Raw genomic sequence first — 25,919 nt, 5'->3', positions numbered from 1 at the left:
CTGGTTCATTTATTCATTCAACTAATGTTCCTTGAGACCCTACTAGGTGGGCGGTGCTGGGTGCTGGAGACCCCCACACCGGATGGGGTACTATCTTGCCCTAAGCAGCACAGCACTGGGAGGAAAAGTGAAGCCATCACCCAGGAGCCATTCTCAAAACACCATGAGAACTACCAGGCATCGCCTCCTCTTCAGAGCCTAACAGGGAGCCAGCATTTGTGAATCGCTTGTCATTTCTGCTCAGCCAAATCAGAGTTCCAGGCTACCCAGCTCACGGTGGAGGCAGCCGGCTCTCTCTAAGCTTAATTCACATGTGTATCCGTGCATTTGCATTTCAGGTTAAGTAGGTGACAGATTAGTGTGGCATCAAAGGCTAGCAAGGAGGCTCCCAGGCCCCCAGCCCATTCTTCAGAGCCTTTCTGGTGGTCCCTGTAACTGCAAGCATCTTACGCCTGCCTCTACTGCTGAGACAGAGAGAAGAGGGGCCCTGGGTCAGACAGAGACAGGTAAGATTTCAGAGGTCGTGGAAACAGGACTTCAGGACTGCTCCGTGTGGGCTGGGAGCCTCCGAGAAGCAATGCCATCCCAGCAATTCCATCCTAGACCTTCTGCAGTGAATGAAGGGTGCTGAACACAGGACAGAGTCACATGCATTTTTCTTAACAATTAACCTTGTCTATTTTTGGACACTGGCCTCCAGCTGAGAGCTCAAAGATAACAGATTTAAAAAATATTCCCCAAACTATAAACAGAACCGTACCTTTGTATCCAGCTGTCTGAAACGATGCCTCATTCTTCAAGGAAGTTAAAAAGAGAGAGGAGAGAGAGAGAGAGAGAAAGACTATTATGCTCCATTTTAGAGTCTTTTAAAGAACAAAATACAGATCATTTTCATTTTCAACGAAATCAACGTCAGCGGCTTTTACCATTTTTACTTTCTTCTTAATAACCAAGCGGAACAGAACTGCACTCTTACTCCAGCTGTCAGTACAGCAGACAGATGCTCCCTTTATTCGGGGGAGGGGTGGGAGATGACCTGTAAAGTCCATCCCTTCCTTCCAGAACTAAAATCCCCGAGTCTAGGAATGGGGGAGAATTTAGGGCCTCTGCTGTGTTACTCAAAGAGAAGGAGCATACGTCACATCCCATGCTCCTGACAGCTGGGCTGCACCCAGCAAAGCGACTAGCTGTTCTTTTGTTTACTCTGAATTTTGATGTGTGTTTGGAGCTCTCAGGGAGAGTGACATCTGACCATTAACCCTGTTCACTGCACTTTGAACACGAACACCAAGCTCCTAGATTCCCTGCATCCCACATTTCCTGAGGACCATCTACGGAGTCAGTGACTTATCTAGTTCCACGGGGTGTTTATAACAACTCCATGTGACTCATAAAGGATGTTCGGGACTTCTAGGGACAGTGTGCAACAGGTCAACCAAACGGTTTCACCATCTTCTAATCTCTCTGCTTCTTCCTCACAGAGATACCTGTTCAGCACATGCAAGGTGATGTCCACTGCCCACGACCTGCGGGTCTTCCCAGAATCCACCTCTGCAGCCGTGGCACAGGGACTAACACTCGTCACCTGGTCCCAAGGCCCTGCCCTGCAGGCTTCAAACACTTCTCTCTTCCCTTCAATCAGAAGGACAACCAGATGGCAGCTGGGTGGCCTTTGCCCTTCTTGGAGGGCTGACACACTCTTATGTGTTTGTCACCTTCAGCTGCCCGAGTAGCATCTTTTTGGTGCCATTGCTCTCAGCTGCAAATCTTACAGACTTGGCTCAAATAAGCTGCCTCTGTTCTACCAGCTTCCATGCACAAGAGGCACCTGGCCAAGCAAGAATAAACGACTGGCATACTCCTCTGATGTGTCGTTGGCTTTTGTGTTGATCTTGACAAGGTAATTTTCCTTCATGACGCCCTCCCACGCCAGAGTCATGTTGTCTTCATTTTTGAAACCTTGAATAATAAGACAAAGAAAAACATTCAGATTGCTTCATTTGCCCCTTCCCTCCTAAATCAGCACCTGCTAGGCATTCTGCAAGACTCCAGAACCAGAATTCGACTCGTCCTGCACAGGCTGATCTGACTAATGTTCCAGACTAGTGACAGGAGCTGAGCGATGGAATATTAATGAACTTCTAGGTAACAATGAGGAATTGGGGCTGCCTGCACGAGATAGGAATGCAATCTTTATTCTAAATAGAGTTCCATCCAAAATCATTTCACTAATGAATTTGGTTCTCACATTTCATACATGCTCCTCTTCCATTTTGATGACATCAAAACGCTAAACCAATCATTCAGTTGGATAATTACTGGTGGATCGTTTACTCTCAACCTAAAACTGGGGTAGAAACTTTGGAGGAGAGAAAAATAACCCCTGGACACCATTCCTGTCCTCCTGAAATACGCAGTTTGGCTGCAGACCTCAAGGAAAATTCTTATGTTTAGTCTTTTCCTCTCCCCTAAGCCAGCCATGCTGCAAAACTGGTCAGTGACATTTTCCAGCAAAATTCTTAGTTCAAGTTTTTACAGTGCCTTGGCCTTTCAGATGGCAGGCAAACCAGAGAACAGCTCACGTGTCCCCTGTGTCTCAGGTACTAGTGCAACAGACAGAAGTCCTCGATACGAATTCATGGGGAAAAGAAAATCACATACATTCATTCAGGTGTCCACTTGGAAAAAAATTTATCTAGTGTTCACTTTTTAGTTTATTCATCAACACATTAGAGTTTAGGAACAGGTAAAAATCTTCCTCAGTGTAAAAAAGAATTAGGAGTCAAAGGCAGAGCTAATGTGCAAGTGGCAGGACTTTAGCAAACCCTATATAGCAATACAGATTTAGTTTTAAATGGCGGGCTTTCACTTTAGAAAACAATTCCCAGCTGGATTTCTTTCAGTTATATTTTTCCCAGAAAAGTCATCTCCAATGTCTTTTTCTCAAACTAAAATGTATGTAGAAGCCCAACAAGAATACTTAATAACCAACATGGAAGGGATGGGTGCTCCTGAACTCGGATGACCAAAGAGCAAGAATGAGCAATGACGAGATGTGCAGCCTCTCTAGCCGTCAAGGAAATGCTGATTGAAACAATGACGGCATTTTCGCAACCAAACTGGAAAATCAGCGGGGCCGACAGTAATGCCTCCACCCTGTGTTGGCAAAGATGCAAATAAACAGGTTTCCCACATACGGAGAAAATCTGTTGATTATTATAGTCTTAGGCAATGAGAGATGGGAAGAGGGGCAGACAGTATCAAAAGACGTAAACGTGTGCATAGACTTCACCTAGACATTTCTCTTGTAGAAATAACTGATACAAAAAGAAATCACTGATGTGCTCAAAAATGAATACATAAAACTGTTTATCAGAGTGTTTTAGGATCACAAAAGAGTTGAAACAATCTACGTGTTTAACAAGGGACTGGTTAAATTAGTTACGGTACAGCCACCAGCTGGAACAGTCCAGTTGAAAACTGTCATACAGATGTATTTTTATGGACATGGAGAATGTTCACAACGTACTATTGGTTAAATAAACAAATTCGATCTCGAATGTGTGTGCACAGAGCGATCAAATCATTATACACCCACACAAGAATAACAAATACCGGCATGTTAATGGTATTTATCTTTGGATGGTGGGTTGCAGGTGTTCTTGCTCTTTCTTATTTGTGCCATTTTGTGTTTTTCCAATGTTCTGTACATGAATATGGATTACTTTTTCCATCATGAAAAACAAAACTTTTATAAAAATACAATTACTGGGTAGCATATTACTTGAAGATGTCACCAAAAAAGTACCAAAAATGGAAGTTTCGATGTGACCTTTTCTGAAAGCTATTTGAAATATCTTGCATTTTTCTCTAAAGAAGGGTGATTTTAAGCTTCATCTCCATGACTTCCCTATCACTGGAGGCAAATGCAAAGAGTTGTAGGAAATGAGTCACCACGAGAGAGTCTGATGACCACAGAAGGCTGCGCTTTCTGGAAACAGCAATCCCCAAGGGGGGAAACATGATCAGGTGGTGACCAGGTGCCCCCGGAAGTGTCCAGGGAGCAAACTGGGCTCTCGGCTCCCGGTCTCTGGCTATCACCGCACAGAGGGTGAAGGATCCTGCCCTGCGGTCTCCATTCCTTGCACTTCTTTATTCCTTCCTGAGACCAAGCACCGTTTGAAGAGAACATCAATGGCCCACTGTCTGTTCCTCCAGTGGCTGGAGAGCATCACTCTCCTGGGGGCCCATCAGGGAGACAGGTGCAGAAGAACGTGGCTCATTTCTGAGCTGTTTGCTTTCTGAAGCCGAAGCTCCTGTCCACCTGCTGGCCAGGTTGGGAGATCCGTTTCCGTTTTCATGACCTCATTGTGCTTAATCCTTAAATAAGCTTGGAAAGAATGTAATGCATTTCGTGCTGCCTTCCTAACCCATCCTGACTCCGGAGAACTGTTTCAGCCTTACGCAGACACGGAGTTTCCTGGTTCCCCGGATCCTGGGCTGAGCACCATGGACCTTCTGTCCCTCACCGCCCCTCTACCCACCCCAGCTGCAAGCCCACTGGCCACGGGAAGTTGCTGCCTCACAGGGGTTCACATCACTTCCAGGCAGCATGTGTGCTAGATACTGCTTTTTCTCTCTGCTGCATCAAAATCTTCCTCCCCGCAACTTTTATCCATTATTGTTTTTTTCTCTGAAATCACTCAGGGAAAAATATGAATCTTGTTGCCAGAGCCTCAGGTTGGCAATTCATTTTCTGAATTTATTTTGCATTTGCCTCCAAGTCTGAAGGTAGGGATCGGTCCCCTCCGCCCTCCCTAGGTTCTACAGACATTCACCCATCACACGGCTTCAAGACAGACTGAAGGCAGTCTGAGACACTTCCTTGCACACCTCTGATCTTTGGGTGTGGTCTCTGAATACAATTTCCAGATCTCAACTTTCAGTCTCCATCCCTGATACAAAGACTTCTCATTCTTTCAGTTGGAAATGACTCACTTTCTCTGCCAAGGCAAAATGCTGAAGAGAAAGACAGCGGCTTATCCAAACTGTCAAAACACTTTTCTTCATTAGGAAAGACAATTACGTATGTGTGATAGTTAATGACATCCCCAAGGTGACATTTAAATGTCTTGAAATAATGCTGTTAAAAGAGTTAACAAAGAGGGTTCTTTAAACTGTGACACAAGGTGTGGGTCGTGGGTACATTTACATTCTGAAAGCCAGACTTCTGAGGATCACGGCTCCAGGGACAGCACAGAAGTAGTTTATGACTAATAGTTAAGGTCACACTCCTGAGTATCTTTCCTCCATTTCTATGTATTTAAGGAATCTCACACATACACACACAAATGATAGTTCTTGGCAAGTTAAAGTTTTTTCTTAACTACCACCAATTATCATGTCTGGGTTAGTAAAATTCATATCTTTACTTTCTGAATCATCAAAATATTTGGGATACACTGAAGGGCAGGAATGATCAGCCCAGCATGGAACATGAATCCCAGGATGGTGGTCCCTTTCTATTTTACCAGGTGCAACACAGAAAAAACCAGATGGCAACACACACACACACCCCCAGCCGCCACTGGGAGACACAACTCTGCGAACAGCAGGAACAAGGCCCCAAGTGGAAAATCTCTAACACGTTCTGACATAAATCAATAGGAGACAAGACCAGCCTAACCACAGTCCTGTCGTTACTTGTGCCAGATTCTCCCTTAGAGTCTCCCTTTCCCAAACTGCACCCAACACCCTTTTTTTTGTCTTTTTTGCTGTTTAACAGAGGCTTTTCCTTGTCCCATTAGTGCCCCAATAGGGGGGACACATCTCAAGGTCCCGCCCTGCTCCACAAACCCTAAATTGACTGCACTGTACACAGGGATCTGGAGATGTCTGTTACTGGCCCGCGGAGTTTCGACGTTCACTTCCGCCTGGAGGGAAACAAGCCCAGTCGGCAAAGGGTCCAGTGATGTGTGTGCCATGATCCGTCTTACCATCTTACACTGTCACGTCTTCTGTCTGCATCTTCTTCCTTACCCTGAGACCCGGGATGGTACACTGCGATGTGGTGGGCAGGGGGCAGGGAGACTGTGTGGAGCTAGAACCCGGCTGTGGGACCTGGACCACGGTCTTTCATTAGTCTCTCTGCAACCCCCAGCCCCAGGACTCCTCTCCCCTCTCATCTGACCACTCCTCATTCTGTGGGCCCCTCCCAGCTTCTACACTTTTGCCTGGCTAATCCCAACTCATCTTCTAGGTCTCAGATTAAATAACCCCTTCCTCCAGGAAGTCTTCCCTGACTCACTCTAGTCTGAGGTTTAAGCATCCAGGGTGCTGTCATGGCACCCTGCAAATTCTCTAAAATGAACTCTTCCTGCACTTCTCCATGATGGCTATTTCATTTTCCTTCTTCTCCTGAGATGATGAGTCTTGTCTGAGGGCAAGGATAGCTTCTATCTTTTTTAGTACCATTTCCACAGTGCCCAGCTGCCGTGTGGTGGGTGCCTGACACATATTTGTTGAATCAATGGTCTCCAGGCCCCCTTCCCTCCTTGAATGGCAGGCTCCCTGTGACACTAACCGCCTCGTCCCAGGTCTGGCAACTCTCTGGGCTATGGTGCATGAGCCCAGCCCCCAACACGGCTGCATCCACAGAACTGAGAGTTAACGTTTGTGAAGGAATGAATGCCTCCTGCAGTACCTTCACAGTAGTTCCTGTCTGTGTGCTCAGCTAGGGGAGGTCCCTCTTCATGTGTGGCTTGCCTTCCCTGTCACATGTCCATCCATCCCTGCACTCTGTCTGTTTTTAAACACAGATTCGCAGTAAATGTAGGGCAGGTTTTACAAAAATCTCCCAAAGATAACTATAGAGGGAAATGAGGTTGGTAGGTTCCTGCTTTTGGAATTTATAAGAACTCAGTGATTTTCCTCTCTTTTATCTCCCTACTTAGACATATTATGAGGATTTTTTCAATGGTTCTTAAGGGTTGTCTAGAGTCTAAATATTTTCATTGATTCTTGGGGGCTGTCTAGAGTCTAAGTGATAAGACTAATTGGGTAAGTCATTAACCTTGAGGCACCCATTTCTCCCAAATTTGGGCACAGATTTATCCCAAATTGCTAAAGGTCGTTTTCTGGAACCAAGTTTGTGCTTTTCTATACCCTCCACATCTGCTCAGAAAGGAAGTGCTCAGGAAAGGTTATTTCAAGCAAGGAAAACACAGCAGATACTCAAATGACTCGTGAAAATATATCAGTTTTAGAAAATGGCAAAGAAAAAGCAGCTAAGCACTGAGAAAGATCAAGAAGCTATTTTTTAAAGATCTGTGCTCAATTGCCCAAGCTTTTGAGAAGCAATAAAGATACAGCAAATAGGCCAATATATGTACATAAAGTCAGCCTAGATTCTGAGCATTTCCCTGTGGTGAATGCAGTTATAGCTGTTATACCTTAGAAAATTTTATTTTAAATTGTTCAAGGCAAAGATAATTTTGGACTGCTCAGAACTACCTGGTGAAATAAATGTTTTCATTTCTAGTGTGTCAGATCTAGGTCTAACACGGCAGGTGAGCTCATGAGAGGCACGCCCCCATGCACACTGCCCTCCCATGCACAGCTCAGCTCCGCCGCAATGCCCGGGTGGGGAGGGTGATGACAATCTTGCCTTCTTGTGAGAGGTTGGCATGGCGGAGGGGACCCTCAGGGGATCAGCTCGACCAGCTTGTTCAGGGGATACCCAGTGTGATAAATGTCAAAGTAGGGCCACAGATTCTGCCCACCCTGAGAGTGTAGGCTGCTCTCCCACCAAGAGGTGGACCCTCATTCTTTACTCTCTTGATGTGGGCAGGCCTGCGACTTGTTCTGACCAACAGAACGTGGCAGAGGTGGTGTCATCTGCCTTCCTGAGCCAAGGCCCTCAGAGGCTGTGCACCAGCTGCTTTTTTTGTGGGAGTCTAGCCTCCAATCATGGGAGCCTGAACTGGAGGACACTGAGTCTCCCAGATGACAGCCCAGCCAACCCTACACGTGTGGACATCAGGACCAGCCAGGCCATGCCCCGCCTGCTAATGACCAGACACCACGAGGAACAGAGACCCGGCCAAGGACTGACCCACGGAATCATGAGCAGATAAATGCTGGTTGCTTCAGGCGACCAAGTTTCAATGGGTTGTTTACACAACAGACGTGCTCAGAGACCCCATGGGACCTTTCTTTGCTTTTCCTCAAGAAGGAATGGGAAGGAAATCCCACAGGTACCAATACTGGGTCCGACCTGAGTCATTATCTCCACAGCCCTTGTCAGCACATGGGGCCAGTGTGATGACTTTCATAGGCCCTGCTAGGGTGACCAGCAGCCCCTGAACTGATGGGGCCCCTGGGATGCAGGCCTTGCAGTTTGCTAACAGGGATGGTCCCTGGCAGACTGAGACCAGTTGGTCACCCTAACTGGATGTTCAGAACGCAGGACGTTCAGTACCAAGACAGGGAAGTTCTGGGCAAACCAGGGCAGGCTGGCCGCCCTAGGCTCTTGGCACTTTTGCAGACATGGGCCGCTTCCGGGATAAAGAAAATAGTAAGCATATTGTATGACTGGCTTGGTAGAAAGACAAGTATGTACCAGTAGATTTTCTGCTGCCTAAAAGTTTTTCCTTCTGATTTTTAAAAGAAATGAAAAGAACTGCGTGGACCGTGAAGGGCCTGGCCCCGTCGCTGTGCAGAAGCCAGCCCTGCAGCTGCACCCCCTCCCCAGCCACCCCAGGGACGGATCCTCTGGTAAGAGGGCAAAGTGTGCGCTGTTTACCAGCGGTGCCCTTTCTGTCTTTTCCTTTGTGTCCAAACATCCAGATGAATGAATAGGCTCCCCCCTCCCTTGTGCTGAGCTTGGCTGAAACACATCTGTGGGTGAGGAGGACTCATCTGGCTTAGTGGCTCCAGGATGGAGAGTTAAGAAAACAAAACCTGGAGTGATGTGGGGAAGAGAGCTGGATGCCTGCTCCCTGCAGCCAACAGAGATGTGAACCTGGGTGTGCCTGGGGGTCAAGGGTGAGAGATTCCGGCTCCCACAGTAGGGGCGAGGAGAGGGGCTGGGTGGGGACCCGCCTGCCCACAGTCTGTCAGGGCTGAGGAGGTGGGTGACCACATGAGAGAGAACAAACCTCGTGGCCGTGTTGACTCCTGCCTTCCAGAAGGCAGTGGGTCCGCAGCAGGGAGAGTCTGTGCAGAGCCCAGTCCCAGAAACCAGACACCTGGGGGGAGCCGCCTCTGGAGATCGCGCTGCCAAGTCCCAGAAGCTACGGCTGGGGACGGAGGCCAGGCAGGGAACGGCTGAAGGACCCGCCAAGTGCCCACACAACAGAGGGTCTGTTTTAATCACACCCCAGGCCAAGGAGCAGGGGGCCGGCCTAGCACAGCACCATGCTTCTAGAGAGCACTTCTGCCCTTTCCTGTCCGCTCTCCCTGGCTTCGACCCAGGGGAGGTCAGTAACGGCAGCTGGAGGGCGAGCGGGAGGGCAGGGAGTCAGAGGAGCGGAAAGCCAGCAGCCCACCCTCCCTGACAGCCCCGCGGGCGGAGACGGGGCGCGGCGCGAGGGGGAGTCCCCGCTCCGAGTGGCGGTTCTGGGCCGGGTAATCTACTGGACGGAGCGTCCTAATGTCTACATTGAGACTGTTTTACCAAGTAAAGTGATGTAGGATTTTCTGTTTCCCTAAGACCAACCAGAAAAGCCATGAGCCCTGCGGGAGTCAGAGCTGAGGTCTCCCAGAGAATAAACGTCACAGAAGCAACAGAGAAGCAAGAACAAAGTCACGTTTTGACACCAACCCATCCATCCTGTTTGCCCAACACCCTAATTATTATTATGTCCGACCAAAAGTGAGCTCCCCCACCCCCCGCCCCAAACAAGGCTACCCCGTTGGATCTACGCTTTCTTAATCTCCTCTTTCTCTTGAACAGTTCGCTGGGGAGACCTGATGCCTGATCTTTGCAGAGAGACACCTGTGAGGGGTGGAATGACTGAATAAGCCCCTCTGTTGAGGCAGGACCCCAAAATTAATCACCGCCTCGGAGCCCAAGCAAACGGATAAGCCACTCACAGCAGGCAGAGGACTCCACGCCCCGGTCTTGGCAGCAGCAGCCGAAGCACTTCTTGACCACCATGTAGAAGTAGGCGAGGACCACGAAGGGGAAGGGGACGTTGAGGCGGCTGCAGTACTCCTTCACCAGGAAGTACCTCTGGAACTTCCAGACCTGGTCGTTGTTCTCCTGCACGGTGCCCACGGTGTAGCTGGCGGGAGGGGGAGAAGGGCAGGGCTCAGCCTCCCACGGCCCGGCCCGGCCCAGCCCAGCACTGCCGAACACGGCAAATGCTGATATTAAGGGGCGTAGAATCCACGCTGGAATCGGGGCCAGAACAACTCAGCCCTTCCGCTGGGCCAAAACTGGGTCTGGCTTTTGTTTTTTGTTTGTATGGGTTTTTTTTTTTTTTTTAATCACAAAAAAATGTCCAAGAACTTTAAAATTATTTCTATTTCAAGACCTTTCAAGGATTCTCTTTCTCTGCTAGTCCGTTGTTGCGTTAATTGTAAACAATCCGGGACAGCAATTTGTTAATATTTATCAAGGGCCTTAAAAATATTTATCCCTGTGACCCATTGATTTTACTTCTGGAAATCTAACCTAAGAACAAGGGGATATTGAGAAAAGAAAATATATGAATAGACATACACACACAGCTGTCTGCCACGGCCCTACGTGTACTAGCGGCCCCCACCTTCCATCCAGCAAAATGGAGCAATCGAACCATTCAGCACTAAGAAAACGTACCACGAGTTATGGTTAATCAACCTGATTCCATTACGCACCCATTAAAAGTTATGTTTATGACTGATTTTAATACTTAGGTAAAATGTTTATACATGAGTGAAAATAATTAGGCTCAAACTTATACATACAACATAACCTCACCATGTAAACCGCCATTCACAGGGAGAAACAGATCCTCAAAACAAAGAATTAGAAACATGTCTACTTACCGGGAAAATGTCTAATCATACCCCTGATTTATCTGTTTACAAGTTAAACCAAGACTATAAGCTAGCTAACACATGTTACACACGAGACGCTGTTCTAAGCAGTCTCGTTGTATTAGTGGATTTGAATACAGACAACTCTCTAACATGTAAGTGTCACCACCATGTATGACGAACAGGTCAGGAAACTGAGGTACAGCAGAGGGAGGCAAATTGTCCGAATTCCCCAACAGGAAAGTGATGAAGTCAGAATTCGGACCCTGCAACCCAGCCCAGTGCCTGTTTGCTCCGTCACTAGGTAACAGCGCCTCAGGGGGTGAAGCGGGAACGTTTTGATCTGCGTGCTCCATTTCAGAAGAATCTGGTTGGATCACTTAGTAAAAGACACCTGTGAGGCACTTTACCATTTGTTAAAGTTCAACCGCCCGAGACACTTTTATTGCTGACACCAAATCACTCTTTCAAGAGCCAAAGAGGCAGCAACGAACTCCCTATAAGCTCCTTATAAGTCACTTATAAGCAAATGCTGGTGGCGGATGGATTAAATTCTCCAAATTCTGGTGCAAACATCAAAGCCAAAGCGGAATGAGGCGAGCAGGCAGAGCACGGGACACGTCTGCTGTGAGTCCCCGCTCTCGCCCCTCGCCACGTTACAGCTAAGACGTCAACGCCTTTAGCGCAGAGAAGGCCACACACAAGCAAAACCCTGACCTACACTGATCGTGGCTGCGGCTTTGCTTACGAGCTGGGCTCTGCTCATCTCGGAGTTCACTGGGACCAGACGCCTCTGAGCTCCACCCCCAGTCGCGGGCTCCGCGCGGGGCGGGCCTTCACGGCGTGTGCTCGTTAAAGAGAAGGAGCTGTGGCGCACTGAGCATCACTGCTACACTAGGCGTGCGGGGCGGGCCTTCACGGCGTGTGCTCGTTAAAGAGAAGGAGCTGTGGCGCACTGAGCATCACTGCTACACTAGGCGTGCAGCACGGCCTCTTGACTGATCCATGTGTCAACTCTACGTGGTAGAATTTTTAGGTGAAAAGCAGACAGGACTGTGATGTATTGAGTGCAGCAAACTGGCGCTGGCAGTGAGCCTGGCGTTTCTTCCAAATGTAGGTCAGGTTGCTTTGAGGCTAATACCAAGCACCATGATCTGTCCTCGCTAGTCCCCGTGGATGCTGTGTGTGCAAAGGGCCCTGCAGGCTTCTGTCACTGCAACAGGGGAGGACAGCGGGCAGGCCTGGACTGGTGACGTCCCGGCGCAGACCCGGCCAGGAATCACGGTTTACTGTGTACTTTTTGCCAGAATAAGTATCACCATTCAAAGGAGTTCCTGGGAGCATCTTAAAATCACACATACTTACCCAGAAATGGATTCTGCTGACTGCTCTTTCCAATGCCCCAAACTCAAACACACACACAAACGGCATCCATTTTAATGCATCCACTGTTGTTTTCTGAGGTTTTAGCCAAAAGGAATCAGTAACTCCTACTGAAGGGAGAACACCTGGGATGCTTAGAGCTGGGGAAGGGGTTTTCTCCTCCCTTCCTTGGGAGCTTCCAGTGGGACCACGGCCGAGAAGGGTCCCACTGGGAGGAGATTTGCATGTTGGCTTAACTGGCCACTTAGAGGTCTTGAAAAGCAGCTTAAGTCTTCCAGGGCATCTAGAAAAGGAATTGGCAAACTGTGACCTGGGGGCCAAATCCAACCCCAAACCTTCCAGATTGTTCTTTATCTCTAGAGTCAGTTTCAAATTTAGCCAACGAGACCATGAGGTTCCCCAGGGAAGGCTGACCTCTGGGCACTGCTTCAGACTGCTTTAATTGTTTGCTAAAATTAGTTTTATATCCTTCAGACATTGTTTTCCATTTCTGTAGAGGAGAGGCTGAGTTCTGGAGCCAACACATCCACACCCACCTCAGCCAGCCCCAATGTCCAGAGTAGCTCAGAGACCATCTCTCGTATCCAGGCTCCCACCCACCCAGCTCTGATGGTCTTCAGTCTCCCTGCCAACCACTGGCTATCGGCCATGTTCCTGAGAGGAATTCTGCAAGGTTCCCTTTGCTGCTACATCTCCCGTGGTCCTTGTGCCCTCTGCCACCCAGCTGGCAGGAGCTCAGTGGGGACAGCTAAGCTCTGTCCCCTAAGAGCACTGAATGTCTCAGTCAAACAGGGGAGGAGGCGGGAGCGGGAGCTTCATAGAGACACAGACTCTGACATTCACCGACACTGAAAACGTTACCAAGAGATGACAAACGTTAAGGACTCAGACTGCTTCGTACGTAGACAAAATTCAATAGTGCGTTTAAAGAGTAATGGGCCTGACCGAAGAACAGAAGGACGACTGAAAATTCAGGTCATTTCTATAATTCATCATTTTCATAATACATCATAGATCAAAAGGAGAAACACCGTTGCAATTGTTGCTAGAATGTCTCCTGGCAACCTGCAACATCCACTTCTGATTAGAAGAAAAAAAGAAAAAGAAGAAGAAAGGAGCCCTAATAAATGAGGGACAGAAGGAAACTTTCCAGACGTGATAAAAGGAAAAGAGAGAGAAGAATTCAGCAGGGAGACTCAGTCCAAAATAAGTAAGCAGCGCTCCGTAGCCTGCCTACATATCAAGAAGCTGTTATTGAAAAAACATAATGGAAAAAATATCTCGTTCACAACCACAAATGGCTGGGGGGGAAAAATGTAACAAAAAACCAGCCAGATGCATGTGAATAAAGTCATAAAACTTTACTGACAAAATACATGCATTTGAATAAATAGGGAATCACACCATTTTTTTCCTGGATGGTGAGATGCTCTTTTTTTAAAAATGTCAGCTTCCCCGAAATGATTTTATAAAGTTAACATCAGCACAATAAAATTCATTTTAAAAAATTTTTGGAAGAGGAAAGAGAAAAGGCTTTCAGAAGATGAGCCCGAGGTTCCTCCATATGATTAAATGTACAAGAAAAGCCAGGAAATTTCTGAATAAGAAAAAAGAGGGGCACGTGTACAACAGATGTTAACATGATAAAAGAAAAAAGTCAGAAATTAAAGCCATTTGGTCATAAAAACCATAACAGAAAGACTGATCCACAGAACAGAGTGGAAGGCCTGCAAAAAAATTCACACACAAAAAAAGTAGGTGCTAAGACAACAGCAGAATTTCAGAAAAAAACTGAAATACAAGAAACTTGCCACCTAGATGGCAATCAGGTAAACCCCTCCTCCAGGCTGTTCACAGATTTCATGTTATTCCACCTGCCATTTCTTCCCCGACACGCCAGCGATATCCAGCCAGGACCTCCCCGGGACCCCTGGTGATCCTGAGTTTTGCACCCACGCAGCGCCCCAGCAGGCATGTTAACACGTCCTGCACATCCTGGTTCCTCTGGCTCCACAACATCAAAACACGCAGGTACAAAGCTAACAGCAAGTGACAGCCAGCGATCTCACTGCACTGATTTTTGAAATGCTAAGTGTTTAGTATGTTTCTGTCAAAGTAACACAGCTAAGATTGTGCCATTCGCCAGGGTAAAGACCCGTGAAATCTCCCTTCACCTGCAGGGAAAGGTTCAAATTCCTTAACATGGCACGAAAGACACTCCATCACGCAGCCCCTGCCTGCCTGCCCCTCAGGGGCTGGTTCTCCCCGGACAAGCTTCACCTCCCGTTTCTCCCTCTCCAACCAACACTCGCGGGGTCCTCCAAGCAAACGTCTCCTCCACTCACTGCTGCCCACCCCGGATATCAATTGATAACCCCCACCCTGTGCACCGCAGTCCTTTGTAAACAGCCCTTCCGTGCTGCTGTGTTGCTGTGTTATACGCCTGTGTCTACATGCCCAGCTCCTCCCTTGGACAGCAGAGCTTTAACCTCTCTCCGCCTCCATCTCCTCATTTATAAATGATTATAAAGCCAATTATAATTTTATAATTATAAAAATAATTGATAATCCAATGAGGCAGCGCATGCAGAGCACGTGGATGCGTCTAGCATGGAGTAGTCTCTGTAACTATTAGCTGTTGTTATTGTTACAATGATCTGCTTTCTTTTTCTTTTCACCCCATTTCAGTAGCCTCCCTGGGGCTGTCGAAGTCACACCCTGACGCTTCGTCTGCACCAGGTGATTATGTTCTTTTTTTGTACTTTTCTACATATTCATAATGAACATATATTATTCCTAAGATTTTAAAGGTTATTTTGTTCTTAGAAACTGTCATAGATCAGGGCACGCCTGACGAGTCTTTTTCAGCAGAAACGCCTCGGGTGGAGTCATCCCCAGGACACGGCGCCTGTAAGCATCGCAGCTCCGTGTTAAGACGTCCCTGAGCCACCTACGGACCTTAAGTTCACCTCGTGCCTCTGATGAGCCACACAGGGCTTGTGATGGATGGTTTTAGTGCAGAATATTCACAGATGTTTACATCCACTTCCCTTCCCCGCTGAATGCCATCTAGAGAGCATTCCAGGACCACTTTAAACCCCCAAGTGTCCATTTACACCACAGCTCATAATGCACCATCGTGTACGGTTAAGCTCTTAACGTGAATATTCTGACGCAGAGCCAGACGGGGTCACAGCCTGGCGCTGTCCATGCGGAGTGGGCCCAGAGCAACCATCACAAGCATCAGAAACAGTGTTCGGACGAGTTAGCCCCAGGATGGCAAGGGGGCCCATCTAGCTGCTTTCAAGTTCCCAGATCGGTATTAACAAAGAAAGCCCTCTGGTTTAGGCTAAGACAAACCCAGGAGGCCCCCCAAGGGGAGGGGAGTCCCCCAGTCGTCACCCTTAAGCACTGAACGGGGCAACTGCGGGATGTGGTCCGATAGCTCGGGCCTCGTGGGGAAGAGACTCAAGTTCAAGCCTCGAGTGGACGCAGGCAAGCTGGCCGGCAGCGAGGCCAGGGCCACGGGGGCTGAGCTGACCAACTTTCACTTCCACACCCTGAAAATACCAGGCCCACCTCCAAGGCCTTTCGGCTCCAAATTCTGTCATTTTATGACCATTATGAGGATAATGAATTACAAACATGGTACCATCCTCAAAAATGGCTTTGGTGAGCAGCGCACAGCACAGACTTAGGAAGGCTCTGAGCAATATTCCAGGCTGCCTCTGGAGATGCACTGAATCAGTGGAGCCCAAAGGTCACGGCGCTGGGAGCTGTCGGCCCTTTTGTTTAACTTTTGTAGGAATTATGCTAGTGGTCGGTTTTTACAGGGACCATCCAGTGCTCAATGTAAAGATGACAGGACATGTCATCACTGCAAAATAGGACCCCAAACCCTCTTGTGTCCTCCCCACTCTTGCTTCACATTTGGGAATTGGTCCTCCATTTCCTGCCTTCGCGTGGATACACAACCACCCATCTCTGCCACCTCTCTCTGCAAGCTCGGACTTGGGGACCTCTGACAACCCGACATGGTCCGGCTCCCCATAAGCAACACAGGTGTCTGGATTCCTGAGTCCTCCCCCAGCCACGTTTTAGGGGCAGTGATGGGGGAGGGACTGCACATCCCCACTTTAAGGCCAGGTGGGACCAATGGCCACAGGGTCTCAGTGGCCCAGGCACCTGGCACAGAACAGATGTTTTCATCTACGTGATGAACCCCTTGCTGGTCTGACACTCACCACTGACACTTCTCAGTGAATAACAGATCAAGAAGCTAAGCTCCGACCCGATAGCTGAATACTGAACTAAAAGCGGGAAGAATCTGTTTTTTTCATTCATCGAATAAACCCATGAAGGGCCAGATGCTGAGTCAGGCACAATCTCCAACCTCCAGGGCTTACAGTCTGGCAGGAGAGAAGGCTGTCGCTGTGCAGGGGGCCCACGGAGTCTCTACGCCCAGTGGGGAGGGCCCAAGGGACCACTCGGGTAAAGGATGCTGCCGGGTTCCACAGAGAGCAAGCAGGAACGGGAAGGAGATGGTCAAGATGGAACAGGTAACGCCGACAGAGGGATGACATTTGCAAAAGCGTCAGGTGTGACAGATCAGCCCGTTTAGTGATGGACAGCTGGGATGCCTGCCAGGGACAGATAGCAGGGTGAAGCCTGACAGCGTTTTCAAAGGCCAGGTCACGGATGGCCTTGGGAGGAAGCTGAGGAGGCTGGAATTTACTCTGAACACTAGTGGGAAATACTGAAATCCTTCCAGAATTCTAAGTGGGGAAGTGACATTTTAGAAGCAGTACTGCAGGCACAGAGTAGAAGCTGGACTGGAGGAGGACATCCCAGTACACCTGGACCAGATGACCGTTCACTGCTCAGCCCCTTGGAAGGGTGATGTCCCCAGAGGCAGGTGTCCCCCCACCCAGCCACACTCAAAGGGAGGCCACTGACCAACAAAGACAGGTAACCCCCCTCTACAACCCTTGTGCCCCTCAGGGCTCTATGTGACAAGTACCTTCTTATTTTTCTTCCAAATTATGGAAGTAATACGTGATCATTATGATAAGTGAAATATATACGTGATTTTCTTACTTTCTTATTTTTCATTGTCAGAAAACAAAATTATGTTACAAAAAATAAGTCTGCACTATGCTTTTGGTATTTAACAAAACATCATCCTTCCATGTTAATAAATATAGATCTTGCCTTTTCTTTTTAAGGGCTGCATAGTATTCTTTGGTCCCCATACAATGCTCTTTGTTTTGCCATCCTCCACATTGATAGGCATCAAAGAATAACCTAAGAAAGGGATTTGTATCTATATCTTTAGGGAAGATTCCCAGACAGATGTGAAGGAGTTGAGTCAAAAGTTTGACTATTTTTTAATAGCTATTTTCAGATCACTTTCCAAAGAGTTAGGCACCATTCCTGTTCCCAGCAGCAACACCCACTTCCCAGCATCCTCCCCAGCGCTTCCCGGAATGTGTGTTCACCTGACAGATCCTAAGCCAGCACGTGATCATCGCTGGTTTCACCTGACCTTTGCTGCCCACGAGGTGGAGCCCCTTTCTCGAGGACGACTGGCCATGTGAATCCCTCTGACTTGTATTTCCTTTGCCAATTATCCACTGGGTCATCTTTCTCTTACCAATTTGCAGGGGCTCTTTCTGTGTTAGGACTTAGAAGTCTTTGCTACCATCTGCTAAACATCACCCCTCCAGGCTGTCCTTTATCCTGTGACTCTGCCTGAGGTATCTTGTACCTGAAGCACCAGTTTAACGAAATCAAATGTGTTTGTCTCATCTTGCCTAGTTTCTCAGTCTCCGGTTTCAACTACTGTTTTTTTTCCCTCCAAGGCTTAACAGACAATTTTTTAATTTGTATTTTGTTTCTAAACTGTCTGTCTGTGCCTGAATTCATGGACCCAATATACCCACCTATCTTATAGCAACAACATAAAACTAAGGTACCCGCATCGTAACCACCACGTGGGACCCTCTGAAACCTTCCTAAGAAAGACGAAGGGAAAAGACAGACGTAAGTCTTTTAAGGAGAATGGCCAAGGGCAATGAAAGTGCTCTGGAGTCTCCTCCACGTCCTCCCTCCAGCCTCACTAGCCGTGAGTCCCAGAGGAGAGTCACTCTGCTGACTCTGCTCTTTTGCTTTATATTTAAACTAAACATTTTAAAGCAGCAACTAACTAAAGGCTGAGAATCCACCCCACTGAGTCCACGGAAAACGAGAACTCAGGATGAGCTAACTGTGGTCAACAGCATGCCCACATGGTGGCCTTTGGGGGAGACTGGTAAACGGATGCTAAACAGACAGTCTGAACATCCCGGAGGGGGTCACAGGCTCGTCTCTGGTGTCAAACAAACTTATGCTACAGCTGATAGCGACACACTGTATTTTTAAGACAGTCCCTTCAAGGCCCCTCCCCACGCCAGACCACCAGTCCCCCGCAGACCTCCACCACAAGCTCCTCAAGGAGGACCCTCTGCCGCTTTGCTCCTGGGGCCGGGCACGGCGTGGTCCCCGGTGAGCGCGTACCCAAACATGGCGACCAGCAGGTTGACCAGCAGGATGTTGGTGGAGAGCATGTAGATGCACACCAGGGGGATGGTGATCCACTCGGGGAACCGGGGCAGGTTGTGCTCATCCAGCTCCACGCACAGCGGCTTGGATTCGTTCCCAGTGAAGGTGCAGTGGGAAAAGTCGTACGTGGTACCTGAGGACGCAGAAACCGAAAGGCAGAGTGAGGACCCCCTGGCGGGGATGACTGTGCTGTCTGTCGGGCCCTGTGCTAAGGCTCTGCCCAAACAAGGGGTAAGCCTCAGGGTCACGTGTCCATCCACTTGGTGCGTATTTATAAGCCACAGACATCACTGGGATTGAAGATAAAAGGAAGGGCAAGCGCAACATGGTCTTTACCCTCGGGGAGCTTGTAACCTCTTCAGGTAGGCAGATGATCAACCACTCAAGATGACCATTTCAGCCCCTGGGAAGTGCTGAGAAGGACTGTACAGCATGCTCTGTGGGGACAAACTGAAACAGCTTATCCGCGAACAGCTTCCACAAGAAGGAAGTGTCTCTGAACTGAGGACAGAAAACTGAGTAGGAGCCAATTACATGAATGGGGAGAGATGGGTGCCCAGGCATCCAGACAGGGAACTGCACATGCAAAGGCCCTGTGGTAGGGGAGCTGAAGAGGTAGAAATGAGAGAATAGGATGTGCAGTGACCAGACATGTTAACATTTTTATCTTTGCTCTAAAGGCCACAGCACACAGGACAACACATCAGATTCCCTTTTTTCAAGGATCACTCTGTCTGTGGCACACATCACAGGGAGCCAGAGGGAAATATGAGGAGGTTATGACTAAGAGCCATGCGGGCAGACGACAAGGATGGCTTGTGGTAGTGGTGGTGGAGATGGTAAAAAGTGGCTGGGTCTCAGAAACATTCAGGAGATAAAATCAACAACAATAGCTGATGAACTGGACATAGGGGATGAAATTATAGGAGGTGTCAAGGACGTGACATCTTGGCTTCTGATCTGCACATCCATGTGACTGGCAGTGACAGACCCTAGAATGGGGGCCTTGGAGAAAGTCTGAGTCTGGAAGGGAGGCTGGAGAGGCGCATCTGAGAAACCTCAGGGAAGGCAGTGGGTGTAGGAATCTGGTCCTCTAAGAATCGCTCTGGGCTAGAGGTCCTCGTCTGAGCATGTGAGTGAGGTCTTGTTTTACCAAGTTGCATCCCAGGGCCACACATGTGGCTGGATCAGGATTTGAACCCCGCCTGCCACGTGCTAAGTTCCCATGAACTGCTTCCCACGGGACTAAAAGCACCGCTGTGTAGGGTTGTCATGAGGACCAACGCACTCACTTTTGTAAAATGGCGAGTACAGTGTGCAGCAGGGGGCTAATAAGAACAAGGTGCCTTTCCATCGCTGTCTGGAAAAGAGCTGTTTCTAAGGCCTTGGAAAAGGCTGCAACGGAAGAGGCCAGAAAGACCACGTGAGGCCACGAAGATAATCGAGAAAGCACCAGGGAGCTGAGAAACGTGAGCCAAGGCCTGGGCAAGTCGGGGTCATTTTCTCCTGACAAGACAGAACGCGGTGAGCCCAGGCCACTGTCAGCACCACAGAGATGCTCTAGACAGTTTATTCAAAACACACGCCAAGGTTGGGGAGGGTCTAGCTCAGCGGCAGAGCGCATGCTTAGCATCGAGGAGGCCCTGAGTTCAATCCCCAGCACCTCCATTAAACACACACACACACATCAGTCTTCACGTGTCCCATGCTTTCCTTGTGTGAACTGGGTGTGGCCAAATTAGTGCCATCTGTGCTGCCATTCACCTGTCACTGAAAGATCGTGGCACACACATTTGAATTCCAGGTTCTAGTGCAAGTTTTTCAGTATTGCACTTTTTGAAATAAATGGGCGCCCAGTCCCTGTCTTGTATATGGGAGACAGCTCGCAACACTGGTTTCTAGACCAGTGAGGCTTCTTGCTGTCTTTGGCCATGCTGCTGTTGGAAATACGAGAAACACTATTTTCAAGAAGGTTTAGAAACTATGGGCTGAAATGTCGGGCACATGTTTGCAAGGAGGACATAGGATCCTGCTCAGGAGAGAGAAAAGGTTCTGAGGGTTACTGCCCACTCCAGGTGTCAGCCTGACTCCAGCCATGTGTGTCTAAGACAGACCCAAGAGTCAGAGCAGGGAGCCCTGCAGGCCAGTTCTGACAACAGCTGCCTCCTCCCAGCTGTCCCCCACCTCCAGGCCAGGTCAGGCTCACCGTCCACATCGCTGGGCACTTGGCCAAACATGGCCAGGTAGGGCTCGTAGATGACCGAGCGGAAGATCCACCTCCAGCGATGCTCGTTTTGCCTGAGGATCCCTTGCCGGGCCACCCCGAAGGCCACCATCCACACCGCAAAGAGGAACAGGAAGAAGAACACGTCGATCAGCTGTCTCGGGAGAACGGGAGGACCACGTCAGGACCGCGCCAGGGAGGCCGGCCCACTCAGCTGACCGAGCAAAAGGGCAGAAGCTCTGGGGCCCCGGGAACTTGCCACCCAAAATTGGCTCACTCAGGTTTTATACATGGCCATCATCACCTCTGCATCTCAGAACAGCTGTGTCCCAGCATTAAAACCAATGGATGCATTTTTGCCTGCAGGTCCCCAAACCAGCTCAGCAGCAGAAATTTTCTGAATGAGACCAGCCAGAGGGCAGAAGAGGGTCCCAACTCTGGAGCCCCTGCTCCCCTACCACTTACATTCTGCAGACCCCCTAAGTTATTGCCTTAGTCTTTCTTAAGGAAATAAAAGTTCTCCTTATTAGACAAGAATGCACAGTTTCATCTTTTTTAATGTTTTGCACACATAGCATGACTTCATGCTGACTAGATACCCCAGATATGCTTTGAGTTAAAACCACAAACTCCCAGAACCTCAGTGCTGGAAAAGAACCTCCACATGAGCTCATCCAAATGCCCATCTGATTTAAAGCCAGAAGTGCAGGAGGCTCGGGTCACGCGGAAGACAAGCTGAGGGAAGCAACAGCGTCGGCATGTAATTATCTCCCGGTTCTACGTCCCCGTGAAGCGGGTCTGGCGGTACTTTCCCGAAGTCTTTATCGCAGGGTTGTAAGGTAAAGTTCCAGTCCTGGCTATGCTTCCAACTCACTGCATACATACTAACCTCCTTGAATCCCACTGCCCACATCTATAAAATGGGTATAAAAGTCCGTATGTAGCCTCAGCTGTTAGTGAAAGCACTTGGTAAAGTGTAAAATCTAACCAGATATCTTCATCAGCAATGCAACTGAATCATGCCAGTGGCTCCTAACAGTTATCTTTTGTTAAACTGTAACTGGAAGGAGCCCCTGATGAAAAGCCATCAAAGAAAGCAAACCTTACTGATTGTGAAATGCAGTTGTCCCTCTGTGGGCAAAATCCTCCCCTCAACAAGTAAAGGAACCCTGGGCGCAGCCAGACGGAGGACAGCCACCAGTGTTCTCCATTCTTACCATTCTCTGCAACATGATAATCTTGGGTCCTAGGTTTCTGCTGACAGTGAAGATGTGGACCAGCCTGAGCGTGAATATGATATAATCCAGGCAAAAGATCACTCGCCCGGAGTACAAAGAGATTTTGTGGGAGGAGCGGAGCCTGCGGGAAGAGGGGGGACAGGTTTTGTAAGATGCCGACAAAGTAATTCAAAGTTTTGCTTTTAAAAATAATCAAAGGTGAAGAAACAGCCCCAGACCAGGGGACTGAAAGTAAGTGGGAACTGGCCAGGGGCTGCACCTTCCCGTCAGCTGCTAGAGATAAGGCCATGATTTCTGCCCTTCTGGACTCCAGGAGAGGCGAGGACATCGCCTGAAACAGCGTTTTCGAGACTCCCAACACTTTAGTCGTTCCTCTTAAATACGACCGCAGAACTCAGCCCCTTCCTCACCAGCTTCCCGGCTCACACGACTCCTGCAATGACCCCACCCCCTTGGGTCTTGACCCCTGCAGGTTCTCCCTAATGAAACTTACCTCATTTGCACCAGACCATCCAATTAGCTAACTGCCTACCAGCGTGTTCATTGAAAGCCCTATGAGCTTTTAACTGGAATGCTCTAGAAATCATGTCCAACCAACTAGGTTGGATGCTAGGCCTTTAACCGGAGCAGAAAGGGACGTTCCTGGAAGAGGAAACTGAGCTCTGAGCCCGCTCACATTGGGCGGCGAGCACTCACTGCAAGCCCTCGCCTTCTGGGCAGGCGTAAATATGAACAGTCAGGTTTCTCTGCTCCAGCAGAACCGCGAGCTCTCCCCCGAAGCTATGTGGGGGCGGCAGGCCCGGAGGCAGCGGGCCTGGGGAAGGGGAGCCATGGTTTGGGCGCACCCCAACTTCTCTACCACATGGAGTGCACATTGCTTTTTGCCTTCAACCATCATTTTCAACTGATTTTTCTAATTCCACAGTTCCGGCTCAGGGATTGAGGAAACCTTCTTGTAACTGGAAGGACAGACTCTGGAACCAACATTCAAGCTGGAGTTAAGCGCACGTGGGAAGATTACACGGCCCAAAATGAAGACACTGTGCAACGTGTAACATCTTCCTTTGTTCTCCACAACCCTCAATCACTAACGATCTCTCCCTCAATTTTATAAGCACAAAAAGAAAAACTCTGAAGAACCCTTTTTCAGCTACAGGTCACCAGGAGTGGGGAAGAGAGGAGACACAATTTTATGCCAACCAAGCTGTCTCAAAAAGGCAGACCATGGGCATTCGTAACGATCTCCAACTAGGGCTGGGGGGGCTTATCTTAGGGCTTAAGATGCCTTTCCTTCATCTCTTCACCCAAGAGAATCCAAAAAACACATGGAACTTGGAAAAGTGGTGAGGACTACTCACCGAAACACAATTCCAGCTATGAAGTAGAAGAGTCCAAGCGTGTCCATGACGTTCCACAGGTCGGTAAAGTAACTCACCCCGTTCACGTACCACTGCAGTGCAGACAGGGATGGAGAGAGGACACAGCAGCTCAGAAACCTCCACTGCTTCCAGATTTATTAGTCTTCACCCATTTTTTTTCCAGATCCTTTTTGAGCCAACAATGTAAGCCCTACGACACACCCCATGCTATTCCAAGGGGATTGGGAAGTAGGCTGCATGCCTGCTGTTCTATTATTCAAGTGTTGCTAACAAAGTTGAGAGAAAAAAAAAAAAAAGCTCATGCATCCTTCTGTTCTTTAAAGATGAACCTGCAGAGACTGAGCACAACCTGTATGGGCAAACATGGAACCCCTGGTGACCATGTACAGTGGTGTAGGTTGTGCACTGCACAACTCTAGAGGGTGTTACTCATACCATGCTCATCATGGATTTGCATGTTTATTGTAAAAATTGTCTGGCACATGGAGGTAAAACATCTGGATAGAAGAAACTTTTTTTAAGTTTCAAAAACATCTTTTTTTTTTTTTTTTGCACCCAGGTGCTACGTGTGGCACCTATGAGGACAGATGTGGTCACAGAAATGACTGACGTGAACAGTGTGTCTCAATGATCCTTTTCTCATGATTTGTAAATATCAGTTATAATTTCTCAGAAGAAAGCAGGTCAGGAAAACACTGAGATGAAGAGAGCGGGACGATTATTCATTAGAACTGTACCTGGACAGCCTCCCTGGCAATCTATGCACTGGGTTTGAGAGATTCCAGGGTGGTCATCTAAACTTTTCTTTCGTCCATCCATTCAAAACATACTGACTGAGAGCCCACGGGGTTCCACACACCAGTGCTGGGCTCCTGGGACACACAGACATCAGACTGGGTGCAACGTTGTCTCTCAAGGAATCCACTGGCCCACAGGAAAGACAGGCATTAAACACATTTAAAATTAAGCATAAAGGTTGAGGGGAGGTGAGACCGAAGGTCCAAGTGAGCCCAGCTAAGGGAACCACCAGACTGCCCTGTACAAGGCAGGGAAACAACAGCACGGAAGTGTCATCAGAGGAACACGGTGCTTTTCAGCTCTGCTAAATGAACTCGTCAGTGTGGGTCCATCTGATACTCAGATATTGTTTTTCCTATTCTGCACCTGAAACCAAGGCCTGGGAGAAAGAAGCAAAAGAGCCTTCTCAAAGGCAGAAAGCCAGCAAGTGGCAGGTCTCTGGGTTCTGAAACGTGGTTTCCTCTCTCTAGCATCACCCTGTTCTTTAGGCCCCGCGTTGATCCCAGTCTTAGACTTGTGAGGGATACAGGAAACATTATCAGTTTCTCAAGAAGCATTTGCTTGCACTCATTTATAAATGCAAATAGCAATTTCAGTGGACGAGGCGGGTGAGGGCATAATGAAATCAAGCACCGGGGAAACATTAAATTAACCCAGGTGGGAGTAGCCTGCTTTGACCACGTCCTGCTGTGGGATGGCTGACCTCATGGACTCAGAAATGGAATCAGGCTCTGTAACGATGCATGGGGGTGGTCCCAGTGACACAGATCACCCACCAAGGACCCTGCGCAAGATGAGGATGGTTGGGACAGGCTCTACCTGCCTCCCGCTTCCCTCTTTGAAACCCTGGTCTGAGAGGCAGGTAGGCTCAGGGCAACGGGGCAGCCCCAGCTGGGCTCAGCCTCAGGCTGTGTGACAGGAAGAACCCTAAGTAGATCAGTTCTGGGGCTCAGAGGCACCGTCACAGTAAGATGACATTCTTAAAAAGGAATAGCGATGTATTACATTGATTGATTTGCGTATGTTGAACCACCCTTGTGTCCCGGGGATGAACCCCACTTGATCACAATGTATAATCTTTCTTACTTGCTGTTGGATTCTATTTGCTAATATTTTGGTAAGGATTTTTGCATCTATGTTCATCAGTGATATTGGTCTGTAATTCTCTTTTTTGGTAGTGTCTTTGCCTGGTTTTGGTATCAGGGTGATGGAATGAGTTTGGGAGTATTCCCCCCTTTTCAATCTTCTGGAAGAGTTTGAGAAGGACTGGTA

General features: G+C 48.5%; 1 protein-coding gene across 1 annotated transcript in view; it reads right to left on the bottom strand.

Moving 5' to 3' along the window:
- TRPM8 (transient receptor potential cation channel subfamily M member 8) overlaps positions 1-25,919 on the bottom strand; it is a 74,504-nt gene that overhangs the window by 6,882 nt on the left and 41,703 nt on the right. Inside the window, exons 17-23 of the mRNA XM_032480543.1 lie at positions 23,829-23,920; positions 22,450-22,591; positions 21,215-21,386; positions 18,964-19,141; positions 10,096-10,286; positions 1,860-1,959; positions 761-794 (exon numbers count right to left, since the gene is read on the bottom strand). Of these exons, the coding sequence (XP_032336434.1) occupies positions 761-794; positions 1,860-1,959; positions 10,096-10,286; positions 18,964-19,141; positions 21,215-21,386; positions 22,450-22,591; positions 23,829-23,920 (909 nt within the window). The remainder of the gene's footprint in view (positions 1-760; positions 795-1,859; positions 1,960-10,095; positions 10,287-18,963; positions 19,142-21,214; positions 21,387-22,449; positions 22,592-23,828; positions 23,921-25,919) is intronic.

This window comes from Camelus ferus, chromosome 5 (genome assembly GCF_009834535.1).
Source record: "Camelus ferus isolate YT-003-E chromosome 5, BCGSAC_Cfer_1.0, whole genome shotgun sequence".
Lineage (NCBI taxonomy): Eukaryota > Metazoa > Chordata > Mammalia > Artiodactyla > Camelidae > Camelus > Camelus ferus.
This window is presented reverse-complemented; position numbering and strand designations above follow the sequence as displayed.